Here is a 13,447-nt window from a genome sequence, read left to right as displayed (position 1 = left end):
TCTAGTTTTTTTCGTCGAGAAAAATTAATAATTAATAAAAATTTGACGCAAAATTAACAAACGCGATTTATTTTTTAATAGGGACAAACCTCCAAAAAAAGAAAAGTGCTAGAGTAATCCCTCCTGTGCGAAATGGAGTACCTAACTTCCCAACTGTAACACAAGGTGCACGTTAGCACACTCCCCCAGATCCCCTGAACCAGAAGAAAAACATTCCCGAAAAATATCTATACTCCAGAATCCAGATCCAATCTTTCTTCTTTTTTTGGGTTCTTCGGAAAATCAAAGATCCAATCTTCCATTTTCCCGGAAAACCCACAAAAATTTTCCAAGAAAACACTCCTCCACTCTCTCCTCTCTCACTTTCCCCAATGGCAAACGCCTGGAAAAAACACCAACCCACAAACCTCCTCACCCCAAAACCCCTCCTCCTCCTCTTCGCTCTCTCTCTCCTCATCCTCACCTTCTTCTTCCTCTCCTCCCACCCCTCAAACCCCAATCCTAACCCTAATCTCAAAACCCTAGTCCTCCACCCCACTGACAACATCCACCCTTTCAACTGCTACACCACCCCACAATCCCACCCCATAATAGCCAACCTCGTTGAAGGCCTCGAATACCCTTTCCTCTACTCCCTCTCGGATCTCGGATCGTTGCCCGAGAAGCCCCACAAGAACATTGTTCGGATCCTCAAGGGGAAGCCCTTCAGGCGACCCGATATTTCGGTTACGGTTCAGGAGGTGTTGGGGAAGATGAGGGGCGAGGGCAAGACGGGGATTTTTGTGGATGTTGGGGCTAATGTGGGTATGGCTACTTTTGCTGCGGCGGTTATGGGGTTTAGGGTTTTGGCTTTCGAACCAGTGTTTGAGAACTTGCAGAGGATTTGTGATGGGGTTTATTTTAATCGGGTTGGGGATTTGGTTACTGTTTTTGAGGCTGCTGCGTCGGACCGGCTTGGGAATATAACGTTTCACAAGGTATATAGATGGTTCAATTCTATGAGACATGCTTATTTTATTTTGTTTCAGTTGAAATTATGGGTTTGAAGTTGACTTGGGGCTTGTTTGATTGAATTATCCGAAGTTGTAATGTGCATCACGTATGACTATAAAAGTCAACCCCAAGTTCGAAACTCGTGTTATCAACTCTTGCAGGTTTAATCATATGAGGTTGCTGTTTTAATTGGACATCGGACCTGCTAGTAGACAATAGGATTGGTTCCAGTGATTACTGATTAGTGATTTGTGTGGGTGGTGTCGTCAAAAAATGTATGGCAGGAAAAATCATTTTCGAGCAGTATAAAGGTGTGTACATTTGATGAAGAGGGAAAGGAAAAAGAAAGATGTATATGGAATATATATGTATAATCTTTACAGATTTGGTTGTTGGACAATGCTTGTTATGTTCACTGATTTTGATTGATCTAGATATTCTTAAGATTGTGTTCAAATCACAGATTTGTGGAGGCTTTAATGAAGAGAAAAGAAAGATGAAGGAGATGATTAATTTAATTAGTGAAGCTGCTACATTGATCAATGTTTTCCCTATAGTTTGCTTTTTCATTCATAAATCCCTTCAAAAGTTCACGATCCAAACACAACCTAAGAGATCCATAGCCCCCACTGTCTCTACAGTTCATTTTCGTCTTCATATTCTATTAAGATGTAGAATACTGCACTAGGCTATGATTACTGGTGTGACTCTTATAAGTTATAAGATTCACGGATGTTGTGGACCTTAGAAAAGGTGGAGTTTAGAGTTAATTTGAATTAAGCCAAATACTATGCCACTTGAGAATAAGTGAATCAAGGTTGACCTTTTTTGCTGACTGATGACAACCATTTTGTTGATCATAAAAGAATTATGTTTGTTGTGGCTGTCTAAGGTTCTGTTCTCGGATCAAATCTTGAGTAGAAACTTGATTTGCTTAGGAGGAGTCATCTCTTTGTGATACTTTCTTGCGGTCTAGAAGGAATGTGCAGCAAAGGCAGTTCTGCCCTGTAATGCAAGTCGTAGATGTTTTGTAGGTTCTCTTCCATTGATACTCTCGTAACATGCATCTTGTCTTGAAATTTTCATACATTTGATAAAAGATTATCTCACCCGGCCACAGTTATATTTTCCATGGAGATCCAATAATTGCTTCTATGCGTCGTTCTAATGGCTCAGACAGTTATGTCGATAATTTAATATATTGGTCTTGAGAGTCATCTCAACGAACATGTACAAAACTTAATAATGATGGCAATAAATAATACCAAATCAGGCTTGCATGTTGATCCCTTGTGCGCTTATGTACTACGTGATGGAGTCTGAGCCTGCGCTGCTGCTGAAAATCGATGGTTTTGGTTCGAATTTGGACTAAATTTAGTCCATTTTTTATATAAGCTCATGGACTAAATTTGCAGTCAGTTATTTTCCTCGCGTATTCATGTTGATTCTTGCTTATGTTGCCAGCTAGTCGGCCGTCTTGACAATAGTGCAGTTTCAGCCACTGGAGCAAAAATGGCATTCAAGTCCAATGAGGAGGTTGCACTTCAAGTAAGATCCATTCCTCTCGATGAACTGATCCCAGAGTCTGAGCCCGTGCTTCTGCTGAAAATCGATGTTCAGGGTTGGGAGTATCACGTATTGAAGGGAGCCTCCAAGCTACTATCTAGAAAGAAAGGTGAAGCCCCGTACATAATCTACGAGGAAGATGAGCGTTTGTTACAAGCCAGCAATAGCAGCGCGAACGAGATTAGGGACTTCCTCCGCACCGTTGGTTACCACGATTGCACTCAACATGGCACCGATGCACACTGCATAAAGAATAACTAAGTGGAGTGTTTGTTGACTGTTTGCAATGGAAATTGAAATATAGCTCAACAGCAAAAAGGATATTATTCAGAATAACTAAGTGGAGTGTTTGTTGACTGTTTGCAATGGAAATTGAAATATAGCTCAACAGCAAAAAGGATATTATTCATACTTCGACTATTTATCGTTGGTCCGATGAAAAGCATGTGGCTGATAGATCGACGAGAAACACAAGCACTTGATGGTGCCACTACTTCTGCTCACTGGAGATTTGAAGGTACTGACTTCAGCCAATCATATTGCACCCGATGAAACTGGCTCAAGAGGCATTTGCCGTACTACCGGGAGAAGCATCAGCTTTATGAACTGAGATACTTTTGATAAAGTTATGGTCTATTTGCTTGCAATTTTGTCCAGTTTTTGTTCAATGTCTTCGGAAAATTGATTCGTTGTTCTTTCAAAACCACACTTTTGATTTTCGGATGCATTGTACAAAAATGGCAAACAAAAAATCAGTTATGGGTGTTATTGGTTGCTTACAACACGCGGGCTTTTTCTGTAGCGAATTTTCTAGCGTCTGGTAAGTGCTTTGAACTATCGTGTCAATCTCGAACAGTGAAAATGGTCTTCGATTTGATGTTTTGGTTCATTTGGTTAATTAATTTTCTATTTCTAATAGGAAAAATTTCAAAATGACACTTGAACTTTGCACCAAATGTCGCAGAGATATCTGAACTTAAGTTTATTTCAATTAAACACCTGTACTAACAAAATTTTCAAATTTAGACACCTGAATTTAAGTTTATTTCAATTAAACACATGTACTAACAAAATCTCCAAATTTAGACCACCGCCATTATACTCCGTCCTAAAAATTGCTGACACGGCATCTCCAACCCATTTAAGTTGCCTCATTGCACATGTTTCTAACAATGGATGATGTATCCAAACGAAACCCATAGGCAGATTTCAGGTCTGGGGTTGAAGTGGGGGAGATGGTGGAACAATATGCAGACTTCTGGAGAGAGAAATTGAGGGAAATCAATTAGGTTAAGATCATTTTTCCTCCAAACCATATTTTTTTGCCCAAACTCAGTTCTTCTTTCTGCTTGGCATACTTCTAATGATGGGTTTCGTTTGGGTGCATCGTCCCTTGTTGGAAACATGTGCAATGGAGCAACTTAAACGGGTTGGAAATGCCATATCAGCAATTTTTGAGACGGAGTATAACGGCATGGGTCTAAAGTTGGGGATTTTGTTAGTACATGTGTTTAATTAAAATAAACCTAAGTTCAGGTGTCTAAATTTAGGGATTTTGTTAGTACAGGTGTTTAATTGAAATAAACTTAAATTCAAGTGTCTCTGTGACATTTAGTATAAAGTTCAGGTGCTATTTTGAAATCTTTCCTTTCTAATATATAAAGATAGAGCATCACTTTGGTGTATTCCTTTTTTAAAGTCCTTTTAAAAAAGTATTTTTATAAAATGTTCTTATAGTTTCACCACTCTTGACCCAACTCTCAAGGGTAAACTCGTACAACAAAAAGTTTTACAACAAAAACACTAAGGGCTCGATTGGATGGTGTATTTGAAGGGTGTATACAAGTGACGTGACTGTTTTAGCGCCGTTTGGAATCCATCAAAATCCCTGTATAAGCTAATCTCCCTTCTTTGTTTATCCAGGCCACGCTGGATTAGGGTGATAAATTATGGCTACCTCTCAAGCTTGCAATAATTTATCTTAAGGCTGTGTTTAGATGACAGGTATCTTAGAGAAAATCAGAATGTGATTCTGAAATTAACATTTCTATATTTGTGAAGAATGAGAATGAGAATGAGATTCTGATCACCCAATTCAGGAGGAATCATATTCCTGAATACAAAAGTAATCTGATCCCTCTAATTCCCATGAGAATCTTAAATTTCTGGCTCGATCAATACAAAAAGAAAATATTTGACTTTTAAGATATTTTCAAAATAAATATTTTTTAGAGAAGATTACTTAATTAATCTAAACGTCAAAATATAATTACTTAGGGTATGAATTAATAGGAATTTAATTCTTGGTAATCAAATTCCTATTCCTAGGAAAAATTACAGACATCCAAACCCATCAACGGACTCACTGCAGTAAGGCTCCTTTTTTTTTAGGGAGGACAAGAGGGTAATTTCACCTACCAAACTCACTTAGGCAATTACTGACTAAGGCAAGAAGGTAATTTCAACTGCAGTAAGGCTCTTCTGTGCCCAACAATTATAAGCCGTAAAATTATTCACAAGCACATCAACGGACTCACTGCAGTAAGGCTCCTCTGTGCCCAACATCCCATTTCCACCGCCGCTCATATTCATAGAACTCACAATCTCGTTCAAAGACTGCAGCCTGTGGCTGAGCTCAACCACCTGAGCCCTCAGGATCGAATTCTCACCTTCAACGTTCAAGAGCTGCTGCGTCACGACGCTGACGCTGGTGATTATATGCATGTTTTCTTTCCTCAGCTCGCCGACCTGGGCCGTCAGGTCGTCTAGATGTCTCTGTTTCCTCATTAAGTCGCACCACGCTTTCAACAGGTTTTTCACCCGCAACAGCCGTGCTCCACCGTTGCCGCTAAACTGGTTTGACCCGACGGAAACGCTACTGTCGGACCCATTTGGACTTGGAGGCCCTTTTGGTAGGGTTCGGTCCTTCTGATCCCATTCGGGAAAAAATCCGACAATTCGGTAGTGATTCTCGTTCGTTTCGTTGACCGAGAGGGATGTGGAGAGGATCCCTTTGAACGGCGAAGTTTCGGAGGGTTCGGTGTCGTTTGTTTTTGGGCTCTTGTTAAGGGTGGTGTCGTCGCCGTGGCCAATTTTTGGGAGCTTGTTGAGGGTGGTGTCGTGGTGGTGGGCTGGGTGTTGGAATAAGGTGGAGAAATTGGGGAAGGAGGTGGTTTCGCGGTTGTGATTTGGACAAGAGGAGGCTTTCATTTTGGGTTGTTTTCTGAAAATGTTTTTTGATTGAAGCTTGAAACCAGGAGATGAGTGAAGTCTGGACTTGTTGAATTCGGAGAGACGAGAGAGAGAGAGAGAGAGAGAGAGAGAGGAGAGTTGTAGGAGTATTATTTTATCTTGTTTAATGAGAATAGAGAAAATAACATCCCGGGCAGTTGCAGGGCACTTCTGTGTAGTATGCGTATAGGATTGCATCGATGTCATCAATTAATGGTACGGATTAAAGATAATTTTTTACTAATAAAAGATATTTATTATAGTTAAAATTAAAAAACACGTTGCAATCGTTGATTGATGAAATCAATGGTTCATGTGTCGTATTACATGCATATTACACCGGAATGCACTACAGCCACTTTGGTTCCGAAAAAAATACTTTTTTTGTCTTTAAATAAGTGTTCGGCGAGCAAAATTAGGCCTTCAAAAAGATGCATTTGTTTCGTTAAAAAAATTAATTTTTTTTCACAAATCAATAGATAGCAATGAGTTCTATTAGATTATGAAAAAAATTAAATTTTTTAATAAAAAATATGCATATTTTATAAAATTTAGTTTTGCGCGCCGAACATTTATTTAGGGACGGAGGATTAGTAAAGAAGCTACCGCAAGTGTGGGAAAAGAATGCGAGTAAATAAAGTAGAAAAAATTACCTTTTTTGGGAGTCTTGCTATATGTATCGATAGGGGGAGGGATTTCGAACCAACAGCCGCCGGTGGGCAGTCTCCGGCCACCGGACGGCTGATTCGAGCTGTCCAAAAATTCTATAAAAAAAAATGAGAGGGCTTGCGCAAGAATCAATGGCATCCAATATGTATAGAGTACTTGATCCGAGCACCCCTTTTTCGTATATATACCTTATATATATATACACAAAAAAAGGGTGCTCGGATCAAATACCTTACATACCTCGGATGTCATTAATTCTCTCGAGGGCCCCATCGGTTTTTTTTTTAGAATTTTTGGACGGCTCGGATCGGCTGTCCAGTGGCCGAAGACGGCCCACCGGGGGCCGTCGGTACGAAATCCCTCCCATCTGTCGGTATCTATCATTTCTGCTTTTTTGGTTAGGTGTATACATGCTTTAATAATGGTTCCGAAATCCGCGGATCAAAAAAAATGGTTTCGAAATCCCTCTACGAGGATTTCTCTACAAAGATCGCGTGAGGCGGAGCTACGTACCATTCCATTAATGAAGAGATTCAAATCCACATGGTTGAAAGCCTCTCGTAAATCCAGACAACGTCGTTTAGGAATAGAATTCCTAACGGAGTGATGGCCATCGTTACCTGCTTGTCTGATAACAACCGGTTCAAGCCCTGTGCGTCAGCTTCTCTACCGGTTGAAAGTTGAAACGATGAGGGGTTTCTTGGAAAACTTTTATGGACCAAAGATTTTTTCAGTCGGGATGACTCTTGTTAGGACATTTTGGTTGTTTTATGCTCTGAGAATTTAGTTACTTAAATCATTGTCGCCATGATTTTCTTCCCTCTGTCGGTAATTGATTTTGGCACTAGTTCACTTTTTAATATTCACACTCACATGAATATTAAAAGACAAATATTAGAGTATGATTATCAATATTTGAAGTGTCAAAATCAATTTTCCTTTTTAGTTAGATAAAAGAGAGAGAGTAGAAAGGTACAAAGAGAAATATTCCTATCAACCTAGGCAACGAAAGTAGAAGTTGTGGGGGAAGCTACTTTTATTTTTATTTCGTTTTCTTCCTTTTCCCAAAACAAAATTAAGGCATAAAGAAAATTTTGCCAAAATTTCTCCATTCTTTTCTTTTGATCAACGTACTTTATGTATTGTAATGAAGTCTTAAATCAATCAACCATGACGACAATTTGATAACCATCATAAAAAGTTAATGCACCAACAAGACCACTATTTGGTCTTGGAAACCATATGATAGAGTCTATGATAAAAAAAAAGAAAAAGAGAGTCTATGATCAAAAAAAAAAATTTTTTTTATAACTTCGACTTATCCACTAGCTGTCAACAGGGGATTCATTTAAAGTCGGGGCAAAATTTCGTATGAATTCGTTCTCAAGAATTGATATTCAAAGTTCTGCATGTTTTTAGGTGATAACAAAGTCGTTTTTGATACCAATCCTGGGTCTAATATCCCCGCCGTTGGGAGAATCCAAAATGCTGTCAACAAAGCTTTAGAATGGGAGCTTTTAATTTCTTGGGTACGTAAACCCGGTAAATTAAACCACGTTTGAATTTGTCTAGTATGGTGGGGGTGGGTGTTGCCACCTACGTCAAAATTTAAGCTCAACACGGACGGATCCTTTGATTTGTCTTCGAAGACTGGCAAGTTAATTAGGAGGTCTTATTCAGGATGATAAGGGACAGCGGGTGATTGGTTTTCACCGTAACCACCTCAGTCACGCCGGCCACCTCCAGTTGTTCAGTGGAATGTTGGGCTATCAGAAAAGGTCTCAAGCTTGCTTTTGCTTTGGACAGAAACTTGAAAGGAATTGTGGAAACCGACTCATTGGCGGCATTGCATCAGAATCAAGAGCGTTGCATCACAATGGGTCCGCATTGCATCACAAGAACAGCTCAACACGAAGATCGGTGTCGGTGGATATATGACAGTGGGCTAATAAGTTTTGAAAAGAAAAGAAGTGGGCTAATAAAGTTATGTACAGCTTTTTGTTATTTAAATCAGGGGCGGAGCTACCTTGGGGGTCGGGGGGCTCGGCTCTCGGCTCTCTGACTGTTCGAGTTTTAAAAATTTTAGTTTGAATGTATATATCTGAATTTGAATATTATCGATAATTATTCGTGTATAACTACTTGTAATCCTAATAATTTTGGTTTGGTTTGATAAAAAACTAGCTATTTTACATTCTCATTTCTCAATTTCTTTCATAAATAAAAAATAAGTACTGTAACGCCCCGATTTTCGGACACGTTAATTAAATCATTTTCAAATGATTTAATAATTCATAAAATTGATATATGAGAAATAAAATTTTATTAAACAGAGTTTAGCAAAGGAAACCTCAAATACCAAATTTAAACCTACTTAATTGTTTTACAAACCAATAATATGAAATAGAGTTTGACAAATGTGATAACACTTATGAAAATTTAATTAAAGTACGTCAAAATGACAGAACTTCTAAGGGTATGGCCTCCAAGGCTCAACAAACTCCTCTTCTTTAGCTGGAAGGTTCTCACTCTGATACGGCTCATCTTGTAGTGGAATCTGCTCTTCAGTCTCTTGAATACCTGGCATGAAACGCCAGCCCAACGGCACTATAATGAGTTTTGAAACTCAGTAGATAATATCAACCCTACTAACCCCTTACCTTACAATTAACATTCAATAATAACAATAATATCACAATTGATAATATACGAGAGATACAAAATAATAACACATCGTCTTTTTCTTTACTATCCATCATCTTACATGAAATTTAAGGATCATCTCCACGAGATCTTTTCCTCCCACATCCACTAACTACAATCGTCTAATGGGTCCACCCTTCCTCTTGTTTATCCTGCACCAGGGTTCTAAGTGAGCGCACCTAAGTTATGTACCGAGCATGTTCTTACTTAAAACCATAACAGGAGGATCGAGTCATCCCATGACGTATCGTACATTAGGGTCGGACATCTACTACCCCACGTTAACTATAACCGTCTCATGGGACCTATTCTCTTCTCCAAAGAGAAACTTCTCATGACGTATCACACATTAATGTCTCACTAACTATAACCGTCTCATGGGACCTATTCTCTTCTTCGAAGAGAAACTTCCCATGACGTATCATATGTTAGCGCCACAACACCGAGCCCCGCAGGTAACCCATTTCAACATAGGGCCCCATAGGTTACCCTTGCCATCACCATGGCTCAAATCACAATTCACATACTCACACTTCCAACACTTTACCAATTTCCATTTACTTAATATCGTCTATATGAGTCACTACTCGTAACCACCCCGTAAACCTAAGTCCAATCTAGCAATTACGACAATAATACTTCATAATAGCTTAATCAACAAACAACATGTATCTCAAAATGAAGGCAAGCATAGTAATTGGTATTGTGCAAGTATGTAAACACATAATATTTTATGATTGGCCGATGCCCTTAAGGTTCGTTGACAAGTAAATTGATAATAGTTTTTATTAATTTCTTTTTAGGGTCGTTAACAATAAAAATAATAATACCAAAAATAATTTTATTCTTTTCTAAACCTAATACTTTTAGTTACTAAATCCTTTCGAAGTAGAAAATAAATCACAAATCCCAAAAAATAGTCATAGATGTATTCCAAAAGTTTAAGATTTTAGCACATGAGGTAAAATAATAATTTCACGTAGTTTGGGATTAAATTTTAGTACAAACCAAAACACAGGGAATAAACTGTAATTTCTGATGAATGGCTTCATGATGACGTCAGTCATCATCTACCCAGAGCACTGTACGAACTCCTACGCAGGTATACATATATATATATATATACATATATATATATATATATATATATATATATCATATATATATGGTTTAATCCTGAACTTTGATCGGGTCGTGTGATCAATCCCGATATCAAAAATGGGCTTATTATACCTTTCCGGAATTGTCTCGACAAGACGAACAAGATGAACAGATTAGATTTTCCATATGAATAGTTTCACACAAAAAAAACAGATCTGAACAGAAAACGAAAATTTTCGATTTCTTCAACGCACAATGCATGGATTTGTTTCTTTTCAATTCCTATCATTACAACTAATATAATAGCACATTTATATACTTAGGAGAAAGTAGGGGAGCGATTATACTACCTCGAATTCGGTTACAAGCGAAAAAACGGATTCTGGATGGTTTCAGAAAAAGGAAAAAGACGGTGGCGGCGGAGAACTCGAGGCTGACTTTTGTGGTGGGTGTTTCTCTCCACAATTATGCAGCTACGAAATTGATCTGACTATATATTTTCGGATTATAAGAGGTGTGGGTTTTGTATAGAGAAGTGAGAGAGAGGGGGTGCAAGTGTAGAGATAGTAGGAGTGTGGGGGATAAGTGTGGAGGTGATGGAGTGTGAGAGGGAACTAAGAGAAGGAGAGAGAGTGAGAGAGAGGGCTGCCGAGAGTGGTGAGAGGAAATCCCATAAATTATGGGATGGAAAAATGTTAGGGTGTGGGTGAGTTAATTAGGAGAGAATACAAGATAAGTATAAATGCATATATGTAAGGTTTAGAATTATCTTGAATAAATACTTATGATTAATTCTAATTATACATTTAATCAAGTAGTCATATTAATGAATCTAATTAATTAACGAATTAAACATTAACATTTCAAATTTTTATTTATCTAAAATTTAGGAATGTTACAACCTACCCCCTTTAAAAAAAATTTCGTCCTCGAAATTAAAGTATACCTTCTGGTGGAAACAGATACGGGTAGTTGGTGCGCATAGTATCAGCTCTTTCCCAAGTTGACTCCTCTATACCCCGATGTCGCCATAAAATCCTGACGAGTTTGATTTACCCCTGATATCCTTCTCACTATAATCTTGTATCTCGACAGGTTGTTCGTCGAAAGTTGTGTCTTCGTTAAGTGTGACCTCTTCCCAGTTGAGTATGTGAGAAGGGTGTGACATATACTTGCGAAAGCATAGACACATGAAAAACGTTGTGAACTCGGTCAATTTGAGGTGGCAGGGCTAGGCGATAGGCGACCTCTCCAATCTTCTCCAACATCTCAAATGGTTCGATATACCGGGGTGATAGCTTCCCCTTCTTTCCAAACCGGATAACTCCTCGTCGTGGTTTGATTTTAACGAATACATGCTCCCCAGCTTGAAAGGATAGTGGTCTAGTCCTCTTGTCAGCGTAGCTTTTCTGTCGGCTTTGAGCAGTCAAAAGTCGTTGGCGGATGATTCTGACTTTTTTTGTTGTCTCTCTAACAAGTTCTGGTCCCAATAGGCTTGTTTCTCCTAGCTCGGTCCAACAGATAGGGGATCGACAGGGTCGTCTGTATAAGGCTTCGTACGGAGCCATCTCAATGCTGGCCTGATAACTATTGTTATAGGCAAATTCGACTAACGGTAAATGGCGTTCCCAATTTCCTGTAAAGTCCAGGGTACAGGCACGAAGCATATCCTCTAAGGTCTAAATCGTCCTTTCGGTTTGTCCGTTTGTTTGAGGGTGAAAGGCTGTACTCAAACGAAGATATGTTCCCAATGCTTTCTGTAGACTTTGCCAGAAATTTGACGTGAAGCGCGGGTCGCGATCGGATACAATTGATACCGGTACCCCATGCAGTCTTTCAATCTCTTGAATATAAAGTCTACTAAATGACTCCATAGTATCCGTCATGCGTACAGGGAGGAAGTGTGCTAACTTAGTCAATCGGTCCACAATTACCCAGATGGCGGTGTTGGATTTAGGTGATCGAGGTAGTCCTGTGACGAAGTCCATAGTGATGTGCTCCCACTTCCATCCAGGTATCGGTAATGGTTGAAGTGTTCCTCCAAGTTTCTGGTGTTCAACTTTAACTTGCTCACAAGTGAGACATGTGGACACATATGCTGCTACATCCTTCTTGATTCCGCTCCACCAGTACTGACGACGAAGATCTTGGTACATCTTTGTACTTCCTGGATGTACGGCAAAGTTGGAATGGTGAAGCTCCTTCAGTACGGCTTCTCGAAGTGTACCAATGTCAGGTACAAAAATTCGTTCTTGGAAACGGAGACTCTTGTCTGAGTGAATTGCCCATCCGGCTGATGTTTTTCCAGTTGACAGTTGGTATCTGATGAAATCGCACTCCTGTTCAAAGGTTTGGGCCAACAGAATTTCTCGATGTAAAGCGGGGGTGGCAAACAAAGCAAAAAGGGCAGGCTCCTTCTGCACTTACGGTAGGTTGAAGTCTAAACTCATTAATGGCTTCCATCATTTTCCATTCCTTGATAGCCATACTTGCCACCTGTCCTCGAGTTTTGCGACTGAGTGCGTCGGCAACTACATTGGCCTTCCCAGGGTGATAAGACAACGTGAAACTGTAGTCCTCCATGTATTCCATCCACCTTCTTTGCCTCATGTTCAGCTCCTTCTGAGTGAATAGATACTTCAAACTTTTGTGATCAGTGAACACTTCGAACTGTTCTCCGTATAGATAGTAACGCCAAGATTTAAGGGCAAATACTACCGCTGCAAGTTCCAAATCATGAGTCGGATAATTCTTCTCATGCGGCCTCAGTTGTCGGGATCTATAAGCGATAACCTTTCCATTTTGCATGAGCACAGCTCCCAATCCATCTTTGGAAGCGTCACAGTACACTGCGTATCCCACGTTCCGCTCGGGAATGATTAGTATGGGAGCGCTGGTTAATCTCTTCTTGAGTTCTTGGAACGATTTCTCACATGCTTCGTTCCATTCGAACTTAACCCTTTTCTAGGTCAGTCGCGTCATTGGTTTTCCCAAAATTGAGAAATCTTGAATGAACCTTCTGTAGCAACCAGCTAGTCCCAAGAAACTTCTAATCTCAAACACGGTTGAGGGTCATTTCCAGTCTATGATAGCTTCTACCTTGTTGTTATCCATAGAGATTCCTTTCTCCGACACTATGTGTCCTAGTAATTTGACTTCTTTCATCCAAAATTCACACTTGCTG

At 39.5% G+C, this 13,447-nt stretch overlaps 1 protein-coding gene across 2 annotated transcripts; it reads left to right on the top strand.

Annotated features, from left to right (window-relative positions):
- The first annotated feature begins 134 nt into the window (after window positions 1-134).
- Window positions 135-3,341, top strand: LOC131334531 (uncharacterized). Of its 2 annotated transcripts, XM_058369600.1 has the most exons (3): window positions 180-977; window positions 2,458-2,827; window positions 2,906-3,341. In XM_058369600.1, the coding sequence occupies exons 1-2, from the start codon at window positions 372-374 to the stop codon at window positions 2,818-2,820; spliced, it is 969 nt and encodes a 322-aa protein (XP_058225583.1). In that variant the 5' UTR covers window positions 180-371; the 3' UTR covers window positions 2,821-2,827; window positions 2,906-3,341. The 2 variants fall into 2 exon arrangements, with proteins under 2 accessions (XP_058225574.1, XP_058225583.1); XM_058369591.1 differs by having other exon boundaries at window positions 135-977; window positions 2,458-3,341.
- Window positions 3,342-13,447: the final 10,106 nt, after the last annotated feature.

This window comes from Rhododendron vialii, chromosome 1a (genome assembly GCF_030253575.1).
Source record: "Rhododendron vialii isolate Sample 1 chromosome 1a, ASM3025357v1".
NCBI lineage: Eukaryota > Viridiplantae > Streptophyta > Magnoliopsida > Ericales > Ericaceae > Rhododendron > Rhododendron vialii.
This window is presented reverse-complemented; position numbering and strand designations above follow the sequence as displayed.